At 43.2% G+C, this 21,064-nt stretch overlaps 1 protein-coding gene across 1 annotated transcript in view; it reads right to left on the bottom strand.

Moving 5' to 3' along the window:
- LOC121876157 (leucine-rich repeat serine/threonine-protein kinase 1-like) overlaps window positions 1-20,723 on the bottom strand; it is a 227,373-nt gene extending 206,650 nt beyond the window's left edge. The window contains exon 1 of the mRNA XM_042381100.1: window positions 20,516-20,723. Within this exon, the coding sequence (XP_042237034.1) occupies window positions 20,516-20,567 (52 nt within the window). The 5' untranslated portion in view covers window positions 20,568-20,723. The remainder of the gene's footprint in view (window positions 1-20,515) is intronic.
- Window positions 20,724-21,064: the final 341 nt, after the last annotated feature.

Raw genomic sequence — 21,064 nt, 5'->3', positions numbered from 1 at the left:
CAAGAGGTTCCAAAAGGAACCCAGAAAATCTTGAAAAGAAAAACTTGTAAGGGCATATGAGAGCGAGACGTGATTTGAGGAATTTAAGTCTTATAATGTGACAGCAGAACCTTCTGTACAGGGATCCCTCCCCGGTACTGGGAATGTGTGTAGCCGAGGCAACTTTTGGGAAGAATGTCAAGTCGTATGAAAACTGAAATTTTGGTGGGGAAAAAATCTACCCGAGAGAAGCGAAAAGGAATGTGAGGGCGGAGAGTGTCCATCGTCTAGCGGCTAGACGATGGTGGGTGTGGGTAGAAGTGGGTGGGTGTGGGTAGTAGTTGGTGGTGTGTGGGTAGTAGTTGGTGGTGTGTGGGTAGTTGGGTGGGTGTGGGTGGCAGTGGGCTGGGTGTGGGTGGCAGTGGGCGGGGTGTGGATGGTAGTGGGCGGGTTGTGGGTGGTAGTGGGCGGGGTGTGGGTAGTAGTGGGCGGGGTGTGGGTAGTGTATGTGTAGTAAGGTTATGTATGTATAAAAGTAAGTGTTTATTTATGTGTATATGTGTGAAAGCGCTTCCATGTATCAATTGGCATTCATTATTATTCACCCTTAATTCATTTACCTACTCTAAATCCAGTATCTGTTTATTAAAATTCTAAATAAATGCAGTAGTTATAGATCCATGTGTCTCACTAACTCAAATTGTATCTTTGTATTTCTCAGCACTAACTATATAATACACTTGTAGTGATCGAGAAAACATAATCCGTAAACATTTCTCAATCGTAGTTAAATAACAGATTCATATTTCTTAAGTAGTATATGGACGACAGATCAATATTCCTCAGTACTACACAAATCGCACATTTCCCACGATCGCGGTAACATGTGGTAACATTCCTCTATCATTTACCATGGGGAACGAGGCCAGAGAAACCCGTCAAACAGAGCTGAATTGATGATGGAACTTCCCGGACGATATGGCAAGCTGAATTGATGATGGATTGATGACAGATTCGCTGACGTCGTAGGCTTGTGGGCCGCCGGGCATGAGGGAGGCATTAGGAGACATTTAAAAGATGCACTGGGAGGCATTAGGGATGACCTATTGGGAGGCATAAATCACTGCCAAATGGATGTGTGGGTGAGGGGCCCGTGTGGTTATTGTCACAGGCAGATGGCAGGGTACCGGACTATCCATCTTTTTGGTGATATAAATTCAGCTCTTTGTTATGTATTATGTGTTTGAAATGATTACGTGACAGTTTCATTCTATTACTGTGTGAATTTTATTGGGATTTTTTTTCTGTACGTCTGGGTACCTTTCTATTCAAATCTTGGTTTAAAACACCACCTTCATAATACTGTCAGCTCATGAGAATTCCCTAACTTAACCTAACCTAACCTTTATGATGTTTTGAGTTCATGGGAATAAGTTAACCTACTCGATTTCACGCCATGTTTTCTGCAGCATCTCTTCAGTCACCGTCGCTATTGCCTCAGTTATCCTTGCCTTCAGAGTTTGAAGATGAGGAACTGGTGAGCTGTACACTTGTCCTTCGCATACCCCCATAAAAGGAAATCAAGAGGGGGGTAATGTCTGGTGAACGTGGCGGCCATGGTGTTGTGTTCAAGAACTGTCTGTAAAATATGCATGAAAAAAAATCTATGAATTCGTCTACACAATGCTACAACATTCATGTTTCTATCTAGAATGGTCTTCGAGATATGATTTTTCATAATCAGGGAAAGACTTTATGCTCATCCTGTATATACACAGCATATATAGTGTAATTTATAAATAAAACACCTGACTGAGCAATTGAGACGGCCTAATATACTGGAACGTATGAATTATATTAGGTGGGAAGGGGATGGCATTCGGTCCATTCCCTGTGTGTGATTAAGACTTAACGACAGGGTTTAGAGGGAGGGGTGAATGTGTTGGTGGAGCATAACGCTACGTGATGATGAATGGTGAGGGCTGGCTGGTGGGTGGTCTGCAGTGTAAGAGTCTCAATAACTTGTCTTTGGGGGAATAATCCTTCCCTTTTCACAGGGATTTTTAACAAAACTTCATTTATTAGTTAATATGTCCCTTGATGCAATAGGTCGTTATTTAATGTTTTTATTATTATTTTTTTTTTTACTACTTTTTGATGTATTGCATAATAGATGTGATGTATTTTCCTGCAGAAGAAATTGCGTTGAATTGTAAATGACTTATGCACATAAATTCAGTTACACACACACACAGACAAACACACACACACACCTCATATATAGCAGAATCCTTGTATAGTGACCCCCTTGAGTATAGTGCTACCCGCATATCACAAAACCTTTGATACAGCGGATATCCAGTACAACGACCTTCGTTTACCGAGAGGCCCATGTAAAGCGAACCAACTTTCACAGCAATTTGTTTATATAGCGACCGTCGTGCCTAGTCTCCTTAAAATGTATTTCGTATGCATATGTCACATTATATGACAGTAATTGTACCTAACGTACCGAATATATAAAGGGATCCGTGTAGTAAGAGCAATAACAGTGTAAGATGGATCTTGCGTCTAGCGGCTCTGGTGTGTAGCAGTAAGTGTGCATAAAGGACCTATTGTATAGCGAATTCGGTGTATAGTAGTAAATGTGTATAAAGGAGGAGTTTCGTTTATCTGTATAGCATTAACTGTGTAGGCTATACTGAACATCGCGTATAAAGGACCCGGTGTAATCAGTAAATGTGTTTAGCGGCTCCCCGGAACAGGAAGGGAGGGGGCGAGTGCTGTGACAAAGAGGAATAAAGATGAAAACTGGGGGAGGGGAGAGGGGGAGAGTGGTGAGGAGGGGGAGAGGAGGGAAGGGGAGAGGGAGGGAGATGGGGAGGGTAAAGGAAGAAAGAGCGGGGAGTGGGCGGTAGATGGGAAGTAGAGGAGATGGGGTGGAATGAAAGGTGGAGATGACTGAGAAGTGGACAGGGGAGGAAAAGAGATGGGAAGGAGGGGATTGAAGATTCCTTAGAGAGGAAAAGTCTGAGAGAATCTCGGGATATTGGGGTAAGGAAAATTGGAGAGGAGGAGAGGAGGGAAGAAAGATAAGCAGGAGGGGGGTAAAATGAGGGGAGGGAAGATGAAATTTTTGACGAAAAGGGAGGTGGGAAGAAAGTGGGAGAGGTTAGGGGGGGGGGTGCAAAACTGAGAGAAGGGAACAGCGGAAGGGGGTGAGAAAGCGGGGATAACGAGGTGTCAGGTAAGTACCAACGCGATGATTCACTCTGTAATTGTTGTGTCGTCAGGGGAGGAACTCTTCATGGACTAACACCGTACAACTGTCACGTGACACAGGATGTACACTTCAAATACACACAAGTGTACCGAGTATTGTGTGCATAATTCTCATAAATAAATCGAACATTTTCATTACTATTATAAATAACAAATACAAACACACACACAAACATTTCTATATTTACATACAAGCGTAAACACACACAAATGCCCTCTGTGTGTGTGTGTGTGTGTAGTAGCGCACCTGTTTATGTGTGCATCATTTTCTATGAGCTTTAACAGAACTAACTACTAAAGTATTTCCGTTGGTGGTAAACGTCGACTTCCTCTCTTTATGTTGATCAGAGTATACGATGTACAGTACGTGTAGTTTGATGGACACATACGGAAACGCATACAAAATTACACAATTTCCAGGATACCAAGTAAGGTTTTCCATATTTTCCAGGATACCAACTTGAATTTCTCATAATTTTCATAATACACAAAACTTCCTCAATAGGGAAAACTTTCAAACTCTTACGACTCATTTCTACAGAATTTCCAAATCAGGTTCTAAATAAGATATCTTAGGAGCTCCTCACTATTATAGACTCAGTACTGCACACAATTTCCAAACCAGATTTTAATAATTTCTAGATATCCACAGCCGCAAAAGACACACATCCACAAATTCTAGCTGTTTCCAGGGCGGGTAGCGGTGCCTTAAAGAGTCCTTCCTCCCTCACGTCACCACAGTCCACAATAGCAGCTTGGGGCCTTAGGTGGTTGGGTGATGCCGAGTACTCCACACAGACTCTTTACCAATGGGCGAAGAGGGATTAGGTTAGGTAGAAAGATAGATAAGAGAAAGAGAAAACAAAATATATAGAGATTATGGGTTATATCGTCAGTTGTGATTTCACGTATAATTTAATTTGCAAGTCCATTTTAACTTTCAAGTCGTTTCATTTTGAAGTTGGTTTTAATTTAAAGTTAAGTTTCATATCTGAAGTCAATATAATTTACAGTCAATTTAAATTCTCGGTCAATTTTATTATCGATGTCAAGTCTCCTCAAGTGTAGAAACAAGACTCCAAAATTTCCGTAGTATCGCTACAATTTCTATGTCAGAGCTCTAAATTTCCAGTGTTCCCAAATTAAAACTCGACAATTTCCAGTTCCCAAATCAGCTCTCCAAAATTTACCATGTCAGATTTTCTAAACAACTTTCAAACTCAGGTCTCCAAGATTCCCAACTCAAATTTCCACAACGCATCTACACAACGTTTCTAGAACAGGTAGCGGCCACCCAGTCTCCCAGCACCCACTGGAAGCCACAGTCCACAACGATCACTCAGGTGGGTGGGCGATATCGGCTCCCCGAGAAACCTTCCTTCACTATCATGATATTACTCCGGACAGATAATAAATAAATATATATAAATATATATATAAATATATATATATATATATATATATATATATATATATATATATATATATATATATATATATATATATATATATATATCAAGAGTACCAAATAGAAGGGTACAACCTTATTCACAAGGACAGGGAAGGGAAGGTATAGGAAGGAGGGAGGGTCGCACTCTTCGTCAAGGATACATTAAAATGTTGTGTATTAATAATTCAATAGGGAGCAGAAATGGAACCGAGTCTGTGTGGGTAGAAATCACGGAAGGAAGAGAAAAACTAATTATGGAATGATTTACAGAGCCCCCAAGTCTTGTGGCAAAAGAAGCAGCTCAGCCCATATGTGCAGGAAAGTAATTTGAGACACAGCAAAATATAACAACCTGTGCATTATGGGGGATTTCAACCTTCAGAAATATTGACTGGGACAACATTGTGGGTGACTATGTGAATCTGAAGAAGACTTCCTATAGACATGAGTACGGGACAGTTTTAAACAACTACAGAACCTACTAGAGGTGACAATATATTAGACCTAGTATTAAATAAAAGAAAATATTATCAGAGATATCACGGTAGGGAAGAACTAAGGTCTGTGATCACAGAGAAATCAGGTTCACCTAAATTGGGAAACGAAAACAATGATGACAACAATAATATAGTCCAGGAGTCCCAAACTCGGTTGCTTGGATTATCAGGGGAGTTAAGAAGGTACCTGGGTGAGGTCACCTGGGAACAGTCACATCAGGTCCCCATTGGAGAGGGGTGAGGTCATAGATGACACAACAATTGATCATGACTACAATATATTCACTAGTATACTACACATAAAACACAAAAGAACAAAAATTATACCATACAGAAAGAATGGAGATTAAAATAAGGAGGCCAGGCCAGAGTGGATGACCAGAAAACTTAAACATGACATGGAGATAAAAGAAAAGAATATATAAGGAAATTAAAGGGAGGGAGGAGCAGCTCAGGAAATAGGTATAATGAACTATCTAGGAATGTTAAGAAAGCATAAGGAAAGCAAGAAAACTATGAAATCAAAATAGCAAGAATCCAAGTGAATCCAAGGGATTTTTTCAGGTATATAGAGACAAGGTCAAAGACAAAAATTCAGACAACCTTTAAAGTCCAGGAGGGAGAAGTGGTAAATGGCAGTGAAGAAATAAGAAAGCAAAGCATTGAACAGCTACTTCTTATCAGTTTTCACAGAAAAGCTGCGATGAAATTCCAGAGAATTAGACTGATATTTGAGAAGGAAGAGAAATTAAAGAATATCACTATCAGAAAGAGGATGTTCTTAGAAGATAAATAAACTAAAAGAAAAAACAAAATCCCAGAAGGCGGGATGGAAATTTTCCCTCGAGTCTTGAAAAGAAATTAGCAAAGAACAGATTAGCGGACCCCTAAATAGCTTATTTACAAAATCATTGAACACTGGAGTTGTGGCGCAACAGGCAAATGTAGTACCCACATATTCAAAAAGAGAACCAAGAGCATCAGCGTCAAATTACCGAACCGATCTCAGTTTGATGTCAGTAGTGGGGAAATTTCTTGAATCAATTATAGCAGATAGCATCCGATAGCATCTAGAGAGAAAAGCAAATTAATCTACGACTCTCAACATGGGTTTACAAAGGAAAATCTTGTCTAATAAAATCTGCTAACGTTTTTTAGGAAGTCTTCGAGGTAGTAAATAATGACGAAAATTACGATGTTAAGACTAGCAAAGCATTTGACAGAGAGTACGCATCAAAGGCTTCTGAGAAAAATTAAAGGCTCTCATGGTATCGTGAGGGGAAAGTTTTAAATTGGATAAAATCATGGCTCACCGATAGAACGCGCAAGAGGTCAGCGTAGATGGTGTTAAAATCTGAGTGGGGCCATGTAACCAGTGGAGTTCCCCAGGGTCTGTACTAGGCACTCTTTGTTCATAATCTACATAAAACGATCTGAATACTGGAATCAGCAGTGACATAACCAAAGCAAGTTTACGGATGACACCAAAATAGGGCAACAAATTAATTCCAGGGCAGGATCAAATGCATTACAGGAGGATTCAAATAAATGAAACTGCAGGGTGGTGGTCTGAAAAATGGCAAATGAAATTTAACACCAGCAAGTGCAGTAGCAACTGGAAGAGAACAATGCTTATAATGCTTATGCAGCCTTAACGTACATCAACCTAAGAGAAGTCGACGTATGAAAAGAATTTTAAAGGTGCCAGCAAGCCCGGACCTACGGCCTGAAAAGTGCGACTGTGTTCGAAATAAGGCAAACAGAGAGGTGGGTTTTATATCTAGAAGTGTAAGTAACAAAAGTGCAGAAGTCTTGTGCAACTATATCTTGCGCTAGTCAGGCACACCTCGATTAATAAGCTCAGTTCTGGTGCCCTTATTATAGAATGGATATCAGTTCTACTAGAGTCGGTGCAACGAAGAATGACAAAAAATGATTCCGGGACTTAGAAACCTTCCATATCAAGGATATGTTAAAGAAACTTAACTTGCATTCTAGAAAGAAGACGAAGAAGAAGTGCGAGAATATGATAAATGTTAAATGAAAAGAATCAATAAGGGGATATCCAACAGGACTTGATTCAAGTTGGATAGTTTATGTTTTGGGAGGGAGATAGGAAAAACTGGTTTTCCAGTGGGACAATTAGGAACAAACTTAACTTTACTTATTAAGTGCAGGAACTCTGAATGGATTCATGGATGTGAAAGTGGTAATAACTCACAAACAGGAGCTGCCATACAAACAAACCAACCTATTACAGACTCTATATTTTCTTCTATATATATATATATATATATATATATATATATATATATATATATATAAAAAAGAAACGGAGCACCTTTATTAAGACTCTTCAGAGACAACTTCGTTACATGGACAAAGAGGTTTAAACAGGGCGACTTATTAAAACATGAAATTCAGTCTACATAATATCATTCACTAATCCCCACACCCAACACACAACACACGTAGAGGAGCTTAAGAAAGGGGCGACGTGACCTAGTCAGTCGGAGTCAAAAATAAAGGGACCCACTAAATAACTATCCTACATCTAGATCCAAGGTTTCAAAGCATTTTTAACATGGGCCACTGACAAATAAATTTATGTAACATAACTTATCGGTTTGGAGACATGCATCATAATGTTTATTGATTTTAATTCAACAAATCAAACTAAATTCAACCAGAAATTTCTGTGACACAAGATGATTTGAATACTTCCTATAGCTTTCCCAAGCAATGGGATTATTATTCTAACATGAACTGAACAGGGCACTGCTTTCAGATGCTGGTGTCTGATGTTGTACTTATGTTGTTTTGATTCTACAGGCTGCGAAGTGTTTTTTCTGTCTGTCCTACATAGTACAATTACATTTGCACCATAAGAATACAATAAACACTCTCAAATACATTCAAACTTGGGCTATTTCTTATTAACATAATATTGAAATAATGGTTAGTCTGTACTTGGCTGTATTGAATATTTGGTAACGAGGACCGAACTAGGGACAAATTCATTTACGATATTCCATGATTGAAATTAAAAATGTTGCCTGAACTAACGGGACAAATTCATTACGATAGGCAAGTCAAAATATCCAGGGGTGTAGGAATTTGCCTGGTTTGGGAAGGAATGAAAGGATTTTAGCCCTTTTAAAACAACGACCAACAAACACAGAAGGTACACCCAAGTTTTGTTGCAATGGACGAATGAGTTCAATTCCTGTCATCCAATAATTCAAGTCACAAATACTACGCAGACATCTTGGGGAACATAGCAGAAAGAACTGACATTTTTGGTAGACTCCAGGGTGATTCGATAAAAAGATGTATGAGAAGTATGAGACTGTCTACCTGTGTGGGCTTATCTGTATACCTTATATTTGTAGTTTTGGCTATTTCTCATGATAAGCATATCAAGGAATGGAAGGATCCATTTATTTTTCAATTTGAATGTGATACTTGGGACAATATCATTAAGCTTGTTAAAAATTCCAATGGACCAGTGTGTGATTACTTCTCTCTCTCTCTCTCTCTTAGCCGACAGAAGAGGATTTACCCTCAAGAATTTTACAGAGAAATAATGTCAAAATGTCGTCGGCTCGAAGCCCAAACTCGAGGGGTAAACAGAAGAGTGGATAGGGCTGGTAATAAAGGTGGGGGATGGGAAGAGGAACAGGGAGAAGAAGGGAAGAGAAAGAATGTGAAGGCAGGAATGGATGCAATGGAGATAGGAGGTGCAGGGGGAGGGGGAGAACGGAGGGAATGGAGAGGAGAAAGATGAAATTTCCATTGGTTCGTTGCGTTAAAATACCCCCACAACTGGTGATGAGAGAACACGATTCGCTGACTCATAAGCTATGCCAAAGATGGGTTCTCAAGAGGTTCGCTACGCTCAATTTTCTCCTCAACTTATTACCCGAGAACACGTCTACCTAGCTAACGTCGAGACATAAAGATGGTCACCACACTGGAGTAAACTTTGCGGTAATTTGCAATTATTACGCAACTAGAACAAATCTCTTACACAGAGTTACGGGAAAAAATATACCTTATTTGTCTTCGAGAATCATGACCTAGCTATAAAATTGTACCAGGTTAATGCTCTCTTTCTCTCTCTCTCTCTCTCAGAAGACAGTACACGATAGACTTGCGGATGAAGTTGAGAAAGACGGAGAGAGAAACGACTAGGGTTAAACGCAGCGATGTAAAGAAAACCAGATCGACACACAGATGGACAACGTTACAGAGAGTGGAATACGTGGAGAGCGAAAGGAGAAGGGTAAAGAGTAGAGTTAATGGGTGATTGGAGAGCTGGAAATGGGAGGAGGCAGAGAGGAGGGTAAAGGGATGGACACAGAGAATGTGATATGTGTGTGTGTGAGAGAGAGTGTGAGAGAGAGAGAGAGAGAGAGAGAGAGAGAGAGAGAGAGAGAGAGAGAGAGGCCTCATGCATCTAACATTCAGAGTGCCACCACCCAACACCAGGTCAGGGGCCACTCACCGTGATTACACGCTGGGGAAGAGGGAAAGGGGAGGGAAAGAAGGAAGGGAAGGGGGAGGGGGGACGGGAGGAATGGGTCATGAGGTGAGTAGAAGGGGAGGGGGGGGGGAAGAAAAGGGGTGGAAAGGAGGTAGAATGGGAGGAGGGGAAGAGAGGGAGAGGGTAGGGTAAGGGAAGGAGGGGGAAGGAAAAGAGAGGGTGAGGAGGGAGAGCGGGGCAGAGTGCAGGGGGAAATCGACGGTGGAGGAAAGGGCGTAGGTGTTGGGGAGGATGCCTGGCTTGGGAGGATGGGAGGGGGTCCGAATAAGCTAAAGATAACAGCTATAATCGTCCTACTCGTATAATTACAAAGCTCCAGATGATAGCTGGTCTGGAACTGTATTGAGGTAGTAGGTAGTAGGCAGCTACCAAACAGGGAGGTACTACCGCCGGGAAGATATTGGAAGCATAATGTGTTGTCTAATGGTAGACCCTGCTGCCATATGGCATCACGAAAATTGTGATGCCTCGTTTACAAACAATTGCAGGGTCGCAATTGTTTCTCTTTGACAATACAGCATACATATATCGCGTCTCACTCTTGATTTTTTTTGTATTTATTTATAGCTTTTTATTATTATTATGATGATTATTATTATTATTATTATTATTATTATTATTATTATTATTATTTATAATTTTTATGAATTTTTATTAGTATTATTAAAATTTTCTTTTATTATAATTATTATTTATTTTTATTTATTTTTATTAATTTTATTATTATTATCATTATTATTTTATTATAATTTCGCCACCCAGGCCTTGATGTAGGTCATTAGAAATGACCCATCCGCGGGTGGGCTAATGCTCGTAAAAAGCAAAAATAAAAGAAAAGAAAAACATGACTCCGCCCGCCCTCCTCTGGCTGTATCTACAATACAGTACCTTTAGTGTCTTATGCCTCCAATGTCTTATCAATAAAGTACCTCCGGTGACCTGTGTCTCCAATATTCTACTTTCACTAGATATGACTTAAATCTTCAATACTAAACCTTAAACGTATGGGAACAATAATACACAACTATCCTGAGTCACTTGTGCACTGTTATAATTCTGTAATATATGTTCCTGCTTCTGTGTTTACCTCTATACCTGTTTATGTTCTGTACACTCGCCACAGCAAGTTCTGGAACAGACTCAGGATGAGCACTATGGCTCGTGTCATCTCAGAATGGTTGTATGCCTGGTTGTGAAGTGACTCAATATTTCGTAATAATAGAGGTTGCTCGTCTTTATGGTATTTACAGGTAAAAAGAAGTAATTTAATTTGCAATAAAACTTCCTCAGAGAGGAATGTTCAGATTTTTCGTCCGTTTTGTCATATTGTAAGACCCTTAGAGCGTGCGAGAACCGTTTATGGCTAGTGTACCTGCTTCTGTACCTGTATATATACTGTACCTGCATATAATGTAAACCTGCATTAGTACCTGCCTTTGTACCGCCGTTCTTGTATTATTATTTGTTAAATAATACAAACAAATATTCTCGAAAGTCTCGTCTGTAATAATGTTTGAATTTACAATAGACATTTAATTGTTTTTCAGGCTGTCTTCTCTTCATCTGCTTGCCTGTGGTCTTTGTCTACCTATTGTTTTTTCTTTCTTTCTTTCTTTCTTTCCGTCTGTCCATACGCATTGTGTATTTGGAAGATTTCTGTGTCTGTCTGTCTGTCTAGTAATATAAAAACTAAACTTCAGTCACAAAGGTTCACCCAGACTGGAAAATGGCACTTTAGAGGCCCTGGGACGGTGTTTTCCTGCGTGCACATTAATCAAAGCTTGCTAGTTGCGGCACTGTTGACACTAATTCATCAGATAAATGGCTCACAGGCACGCAGGAAAATGACTAAATGGCGCAAGCACAGGGGGATTCAGGGGAAGGTGAGGCCAAGGGGAGGGCGAAGGGGAAGCGGAGGAGGAGGGGGCATTGTCGCTCTGGTTTCATGATTGAAAGTTTTCCATAGGCTGTTGACGTTAGATCATGCTTTGTGTGAAAAGCGCACGCACACGTACGTACTTCTGACACTGCGAACGAGGTTGACAAGAAAGTTTATAACATTAATTAATACACAAGAACCTCCAGCAAGACGTAAACAGCCAGGATAACTCATAATGGTGGCACAGGACGGAGAAGTGTTATATGTCTCAGTTGCAGGATAATGATCCAAGTTGGCGAGTGAGAGCGAGACGGGGATAATGGCGGGCAGAGAGGATTGATGGTGTCAGCCTGAGGACAAATGGTGGGTTCTGACAACAACTTGTGGTCGATACACCGAGCCCAGGGTGGCATGGAGGGAGGGAGGGATAGACTGAGTAATACACACTGTACATCGATATATACAGTAGACAGAGAGACAAAAACAGACAAGCAAATACTGTACAACAATTAGCCTGACAATAATAATCGAAATCGATACTCTAGGTCCAGTGTGGGACGGAAGTAGGGACAGGCAGGCTAGTAAGTAGATCAACAGACAGACAGTCACACAGACAGTGAGTACCTGGCTTGGTCGATATACTGGTCACCAGGGAAAGACTTACTGGCATGGCGGGAGGGAAGGAGACAGGGACCAATAAGTAGATGCAAAATTAAGAGATGGAAATAAAAGGAGAGATTAACATTAACTAATACGTGTAAGGTCACAGTGAAGCTGACAAAGCTAAGTAGACGGACGAAAATATAAACAAAACCAGGACGATGTAGCAGTGTGTGTCGACCATCAAGACGATGCGGCGGTGTGTGTCGACCATCAAGACGATGCGGCGGTGTGTGTCGACCATCAAGACGATGCGGCGGTGTGTGTCGACCATCAAGACGATGCGGCGGTGTGTGTCGACCATCAAGACGATGCGGCGGTGTGTGTCGACCATCATGACGATGCGGCGGTGTGTCGACCATCAAGACGATGCGGCGGTGTGTCGACCATCAAGACGATGTAGCAGTGTGTGTCGACCATCAAGACGATGCGGCGGTGTGTGTCGACCATCAAGACGATGCGGCGGTGTGTGTCGACCATCAAGACGATGCGGCGGTGTGTGTCGACCATCAAGACGATGCGGCGGTGTGTGTCCGACCAATGACGATGCGGCGGTGTGTGTCGACCATCCGATGCAGCGGTGTGTGTCGACCATCATGACGATGCGGCGGTGTGTCGACCATCAAGACGATGCGGCGGTGTGTCGACCATCAAGACGACGACCATCAAGACGATGCGGCGGTGTGTGTCGACCATCAAGACGATGCGGCGGTGTGTGTCGACCATCAAGACGATGCGGCGGTGTGTGTCGACCATCAAGACGATGCGGCGTGTGTGTCGACCATCAAGACGATGCGGCGGTGTGTCGACCATCAAGACGATGCGGCGTGTGTCGACCATCAAGACGATGCGGCGGTGTGTGTCGACCATCAAGACGATGCGGCGGTGTGTGTGTCGACCATCAAGACGATGCGGCGTGTGTGTGTGCGACCGACCATCAGACGATGCGGCGGTGTGTCGACCATCAAGACGATGCGGCGGTGTGTGTCGACCATCAAGACGATGCGGCGGTGTGTGTCGACCATCAAGACGATGCGGCGGTGTGTGTCGACCATCAAGACGATGCGGCGGTGTGTGTCGACCATCAAGACGATGCGGCGGTGTGTGTCGACCATCAAGACGATGCGGTGTGTCGACCATCAAGACGATGCGGCGGTGTGTGTCGACCATCAAGACGATGCGGCGGTGTGTCGACCATCAAGACGATGCGGCGGTGTGTCGACCATCAAGACGATGCGGCGGTGTGTGTCGACCATCAAGACGATGCGGCGGTGTGTGTCGACCATCAAGACGATGGCGGTGTGTGTCGACCATCGATGCGGCGGTGTGTGTCGACCATCAAGACGATGCGGCGGGTGTGTCGACCATCAAGACGATGCGGCGGTGTGTCGACCATCAAGACGATGCGGCGGTGTGTCGACCATCAAGACGATGCGGCGGTGTGTGTCGACCATCGACGATGCGGCGGTGTGTCGACCATCGATGCGGCGGTGTGTGTCGACCATCAAGACGATGCGGCGGTGTGTGTCGACCATCAAGACGATGCGGCGGTGTGACCATCAAGACGATGCGGCGGCGACGTGTGTCGACCATCCGATCGAAGACGATGCGGCGGTGTGTGTCGACCATCAAGACGATCGACCATCAAGACGATACGGCGGTGTGTCGACCATCAAGACGATGCGGCGGTGTGTGTCGACCATCAAGACGATGCGGCGGTGTGTGTCGACCATCAAGACGATGCGGCGGTGTGTCGACCATCAAGACGATGCGGCGGTGTGTCGACCATCATGACGATGCGGCGGTGTGTCGACCATCAAGACGATGCGGCGGTGTGTCGACCATCAGACGATGCGGCGGTGTGTGTCGACCGTCATGACGATGCGGCGGTGTGTCGACCATCAGACGATGCGGCGGTGTCGACCATCATGACGATGCGGCGGGGAGATGTGGTGGTGTGTGTGTCGACCATCAAGGCGACGTGGTGGTGTGTCGACCATCAAGGCGATGTGATGGTGTGTCGATCAAGGCGACGTGGTGGTGTGTGTCGACCATCAAGGCGATGTGATGGTGTGTGTCGACCATCAAGGCGACGTGATGGTGTGTGTCGACCATGGTGGTGGTGTGTGGTGTGTGTCGACCATCAAGGCGACGTGGTGGTGTGTGTCGACCATCAAGGCGATGTGATGGTGTGTGTCGACCATCAAGGCGACGTGGTGGTGTGTCGACCATCAAGGCGATGTGATGGTGTGTGTCGACCATCAAGGCGACGTGGTGTGTGCCGACCATCAAGGCGATGTGATGTGTGTCGACCATCAAGGCGACGTGGTGGTGTGTGTCGACCATCAAGGCGACGTGGTGGTGTGTGTCGACCATCAAGGCGATGTGATGGTGTGTGTCGACCATCAAGGCGACGTGGTGGTGTGTGTGTGTGTGTGTGTGTGTGTGGTGTGTGTCGACCATCAAGGCGACGTGGTGGTGTGTGTCGACCATCAAGGCGACGTGGTGGTGTGTGTCGACCATCAAGGCGACGTGGTGGTGTGTGTGTGTGTGTGTGTGTGTGTGTGTGTGTGTGTGTCGACCATCAAGGCGACGTGGTGGTGTGTCGACCATCAGGCGACGTGGTGGGTGTGTCGACCATCAAGGACCCCCTCACCAGACGGCAATTAACCATATAAACGTATATCATCTCTCCTCCTTAGGGCGTTTGTCTCACTACAACAAACACAAACACACACACACACCCACATACACACGTACATATCCACACATACACCCCTAATTCACCGCCCACCACACATACGGACTTTAGAATAGATTAATACAACAAAATACAACACTGCCAATTAGTCAGATGATGGTGCCCTACCATCACCACAAAACATGGGATATAAGGCATCAGTTAAAACAGTAATGTAGAGCATCGCCAACAGGAACAGTAACACTAAATAACAGCAGCATCATTAACAAAAACAGAAGATAACAGCAGTAATAGCAGCGGCAGCAACGCAAAGAAGAAAGTGGATTTAAAAACAACAACAACGACAGCAGTAACACCAACAACTGCATTAACAGCCGCTGTAACGAAAAAAGTAACAGACACAACAATATAAAATAATAATGGTTGCCACCCGTGTACGAGGATGGCCGACCCTAGGGCCACCAAGGCGTGAATCTGTTTAAGGTGTAGAATTTGTCGCCAACACAACAACCACACCCATAAGTTAAAAAGTTGCATGACCAAGTGTCAAGGAATAGTCCGGTAAACCCAGACAACTCTCCAACTGCCCGAGTTGTCCGGTAACATCGACAACAACAGTAACAACAACAACAGGAGTAAGAGCAGCAGCCTCAACAGCAGCAGTAACGACAGCAGAAGTGATAAGTTTTCCGTAACAGCAACAATTACTGTCCCGCCGTGGAGAGAGGTTGGCGGAGGCCGTGGACCGTGACGGAGCGACTCCCCACCTCCACTGATGGATGGATGGATGGAGGAGGATGAATGGAAAAGTGGAAGGAAGATGGATGATAACTCCAACAAATAATACTATAACTGTAATACTACTGCTATTACTGTCCTACTACTACTGTATACCCGTACTATAATTACTACCAATATACTATTACTTCCACTGCTAAAAAGAACTCTGTCGGAAAAAAAGCCTGCCAGAAGTAAGGATTGAAGGAACGAACCGAGTTAAGGGGTCGGGGTAAGCGAGACGAACTCAACAAAACGCAAGGCCTAAACAGAAGAGTCTACCATCGAGTGTAAACAACATGTTATATCAGTGATGGGCGAGTGGCGATGATGGGCGAGTGGTAAGTGTCACTGTGCATCTTACTCTCCCGCTCGGTGTTACTGTACCATCCAACACTTACCTTTCCTTTTGCAGTACAAGGTATACATCTCCAGCACGTACCGCATACAGTGCAGTATGTATGTATGTAAAACATATACAACAAGGAAGTATAAAGGGTACATCACAATGATCTGCCATACACAAACAAAGTATCACCAGGACGATATGTATTTAGACTTGCCATACACGAAACAAAGTACACTCCACCATTCTTCAGTACACAAAGTAGTAAATAACAACTACTATACACAACACACAAGTACACACCAACACCCTTTAGTACACACCGTATAATGCAGCACGTACAATACACACCACCACCGGCTGTACTGAGCACTTACCATACACGAGACAAAAAGCAAACACGAGCGCCACTCAACACAGCCCCTGCGGGACTCCCAAACTCACGTACCTGCAAAGAGAAAAGAAAACACCGGCGTTACAGGTGACCTACGTGACAGGTGGTGGGCGGCTGCAGCTCCTAGTCCAAGCCAGAAGCCCAGGTAAGTACCCTACCTGCAGAATATACAAGTATCCCCAACACAATTTACTAATTGAACTGCAAGGGAATTAGCTTTAAAAATTCATCGCGGTTGTCATCTTGCAGGAAGGAAAGAAGGAAGGAAGGAAGGAAGGAAGGAAGGAAGGAAGGAAGGAAGGAAGGAAGGAAGGAAGGAAGGAAGGAAATATCGGGGAAATCGGAAAAAGACTCGAAAAGGGAGAGGATACAAGGAGAGAGAGGGAAATAGAGAAAGACTGATTTTCACCTTTCATATTTACGTTATAACGTGAGAGAGAGAGAGAGAGAGAGAGAGAGAGAGAGAGAGAGAGAGAGAGAGAGAGAGAGAGAGAGAGAGAGAGAGAGAGAGAGAGAGAGCCATAACGCTGGAAACATATCCCTGACAAGTTGCAGATATTTAATTACTAACTGGAGATAAAAACACTTGTTATTTCAGTTCCTGCCTCCGGGTGTGTGTTCCTATCTTATATAACATCTACCTCCATTTACATTATTAAATGTTCCTTAACTATTCCTGACAAACACTTATATTTCACGACCAACTTTTATGCTACTGCCTACTACTGTACACTGATATTAACTGGACGCTTGAAATTATCTGGCATCTGTATGCAGTATGTGTGTGTGAGAGAGAGAGAGAGAGAGAGAGAGAGAGAGAGAGAGAGAGAGAGAGAGAATTGGTAGGCATACTACAGCAGTGGCCTTCCTGAGTCGCCACATCTCATCTTCCCACTCACCAGCTACCCTTCAGTCCTCTTCCTCCTCCTTCCTCACTAATCCCTCTTCCCTGCCTTCTTCCTCCACTTTCCTCACTGCTCCCTCTTCCCTCCCTTCCGTCTCCACTTTCCTCACTACTCCCACTTCCATCCTCACTTCCCTTCCCTGGAACATCCACAAACTCCCATCAGGACAAAATCTATACCAGGCAATTTTTAGACATAGGTTTGGATGGAGTTTGGAGTTAGGTTAGGTTAGGTTAGGTTAGGAAGGAGTTTGGAGAGTTTTGGGTAGAGTAGGTCAGGTTAGGTTAGTATGTATTAGGTTAAAAGTCAGGATAACTTAGGTAAAGAAGGGCTAGGCTAGCTTAGGATAGATTATATTAGGTAAGTTTAATAATAACTAATAAAATAAAAACAACAATAATAATAATAATAATATTAATAATAATAATAATAATAATAAGACCGATAATGGGAAACAAAACTATAAATCAATAACCAGAAAGGAAATTTCAAGGTCAGTTGTACTGGCTGATAACACCACAACCCCCTGATCAATAGTGGCTGGCTGGGGACACACACACACAAAGAGATATGCCACAAAACTCCGCTGGGCCGACTAGGGGTGCCCCCTCCGCAAACCAAGGATCTTTAGGACAGGAGGCGAGCACTGTATCCACTCGCCCGCAGCACCCCTTTACCACACACATATAAGCAACTAAAATTTCATTTTTTACTGATGTAATTGACGGTGGTGGGAGGGACGGGGGAAGAGAAGGGAGCATGGGTTAACTGTGCCAGTGTTGTGTGTACAGTAACAGCAGCGTTGCATGTGGTGGTTGTGTACTATGATAGGTAGTGTGTGTATGTGAGAGGATCAGCTGTGCTTGTGGCTGCGTGTTACGGGGGTCAATGCCCCCCTCCCGCGGGTGAGCCAGCCACTCCATCATCCCCCTTACTCCCACTCGCTCTCTTTCTCCTGCTCTTCCCTCTCACCCATTTACTTCCCTCCAGTCATCACTTTTTCTTCCTCTCATCATCTGATGTACGTACGGGCACCTCCCTAGTATCCTCTTTCATTATTTATGGTCTTCATTTCTCTCCTCTCTCTTATCTGCGAAATGTATTTTCTTTTGTCATCCCTTATTTCCGCCCACTTATTACTGGCTTCTTCTCGCCACCATTACCGAGTTCTCATTAACCCTGAAATTATTATTATATACTTTCATTCAGCTTTTATCTACTGCTTTAGTTTTCTGTTCGTGTTAATTCCCGTGTTCCTGTCTTTCTCTTGCATACTACTTAACGTCTGGATACACAAGAATTAAACATACAACAAATACCACCTTAACAATAAACTCCAAAAGGTTTAATGTTGCATGAAGTTCACACGCGAAAAAAAACTTCCTCTCACACGACTGATATTACCAGACAGATCAGTAAATGAGGGTATTGAGTTGATTACATGCAGTTAAAATATATACAGAAACAACCCCCCCACCCACTCTCACCCTCCCCTCAGAGACCCACTTATGGTAACTCCAGCTGATGAAGCATTACAAACCCCATTATGGCACTGAGACTTCAAACAACAACAATAATAACAATAAAAAAATATAATGACAATAATAATAGAACAAAAACTACAGCATTAATAATAATAATAATAATAATAATAATAATAATAATAATAATAACAATAACAATAATAATAATAATAATAATAATAATAATAATAATAATAATAATAATAATACTAATAATACTAATAATACTAATAATACTAATAATAATAATAATAATAATAATAATAATACAGAGCTCCGCGGTTCCTCGTTCTGTAATTGAAAATGAAAACCTTGAATAATTTTCAGGATCCCCGCACCCCTTTATTTTATATATATATTATTATTTTGGTTATGTCAGATCAGGTGTGGTTTAGATTACGCTAGTTTAATCTGGTTGTTACATAAGGTTATGTTAGGCTAGGCTAGGTTAGGTTAAGTACAATTGGGTTAGGCTAGGTTAAATTAGGTTAATAGGTAAGGTTAGATTAATGCCAGGTTAATTTTTTACTTAAATTAGGTGAGGCTATAGAGTTAAACTATGTTACGCTAGATCGCGTTAGTTTACGCCTGGTTTGATTTAGTTTGGTTTGCTAAGGTTAGTTAGACTTAGGTTAAGTTAGATTGGATTATATTATGCTAGACTGGATTAGGTTAGGTTAGGTTTGATCAGGTTGCAAATCTTCTGGAAGACCCTGGATCACCCGGTTCCATATCTCACCGGGGTCCAAATTAACCATCACACCGATATTTTCAACGGTTCATAATACGCAGTTTCTTCTATTGCAATTTTTCCCCCTTGGAACTTAAAGGATTTCAGTTGATGTCATTCTGGCCCATGGCAATCTGTCCTTGGCACTGTCTTTCGCCGTGAAGAAATCTAATGCCTCCACCTGACATTATAGAGTAAAAAAATAATTTTCTATCCCCACACACACACACACACACACACACACACACACACACACACACACACACACATTTAAATAGTGTTTTTCATGAATTCTTTTAACTGTTATCTCATATTATTTTTTTCAGCGCATCTGTATTCATACAGTGCATGTGTGTGTGTGTGTGTGTGTGTGTGTGTGTGTGTGTCACGGGAAACATACACCTCTCACCTTCTCCCTCTCCGTCGGTCACCATTGCGTCGTCTTACTATACAACTTTATACATCGTCCACTGCTCCACTAAGTTTCCCAAATTCCTTTCCAATACACACAACTGGCCCAGCGGGTAGTTACGACGTCACTTTTGATCACCACTAACACACACACACACACATCACCACCAGCACTGTACTACCACACCCTCACAGCGACTGGTCACGACTGATCACCATTATGTTACCACACCCCCACTGATAGCGGCTGGTCACGACGTCATCACCTTAGTCACAAACACTGAGTCATACTCAAACATCTAGCCAGGCACCACTACACATAATGGTTACCAGCAGTGAGCTCCACCCAGCACCACCACCACCACTACTACTACTACTACTACTAAAACAACTAGTAACAGTCGAGCGGGCCCCACGCGTCAACACTTCACTCACTCTTCCTCTTGGGTAGGTCTCTCTTCGGTCTCTTGGCTCGGCCCCTCGGCATAGCCGCCACCGACAGAGCATTCCCTCGAGACCCTAGTTTCCTCCCGTCGCCACTGACCAGCCGGAGCAGTCAGAAGAAGCACAGCAGGCAGGGCAGGAGCAGAGAAAGCACAGAAACAGCTGGTGGGTGCTTGCAGTGACTACGAGTTTGGTGGCGGAGGGGGCGGTCGATATGCGGCCGTGACTCAGCGCTTCGTTTCGCCCCCTCATGTTGCTGCTGGTTCTCTGTGATTATACCTCGCCCGAGTATACTCCGCCGGGTTATACCTGATATATGAACCACATTTATAATTTCGCATCACTTGGCCACACACTCAGGTAAGTGGTTAATTTTATATTTATTACGTAATCTCACGCTCGGTTCCTTCTCAGCAGATTCTCAGTTTCTTTTAACAAGTCTTCATCTTTCTTCAACAAATCTTCAATTTTCTTCGACAAATTTCGATTTTTTCAACAAGTTTAAATTTTCTTCCACAAATTTTCAAGTTTCTTCAACAA

The sequence above is a fragment of the Homarus americanus genome, unplaced genomic scaffold (assembly GCF_018991925.1).
Source record: "Homarus americanus isolate GMGI-L3 unplaced genomic scaffold, GMGI_Hamer_2.0 scaffold33468, whole genome shotgun sequence".
Lineage (NCBI taxonomy): Eukaryota > Metazoa > Arthropoda > Malacostraca > Decapoda > Nephropidae > Homarus > Homarus americanus.
Note: the sequence above shows the minus strand (reverse complement) of the source record. Positions and strands in the feature narration are given on the sequence as shown.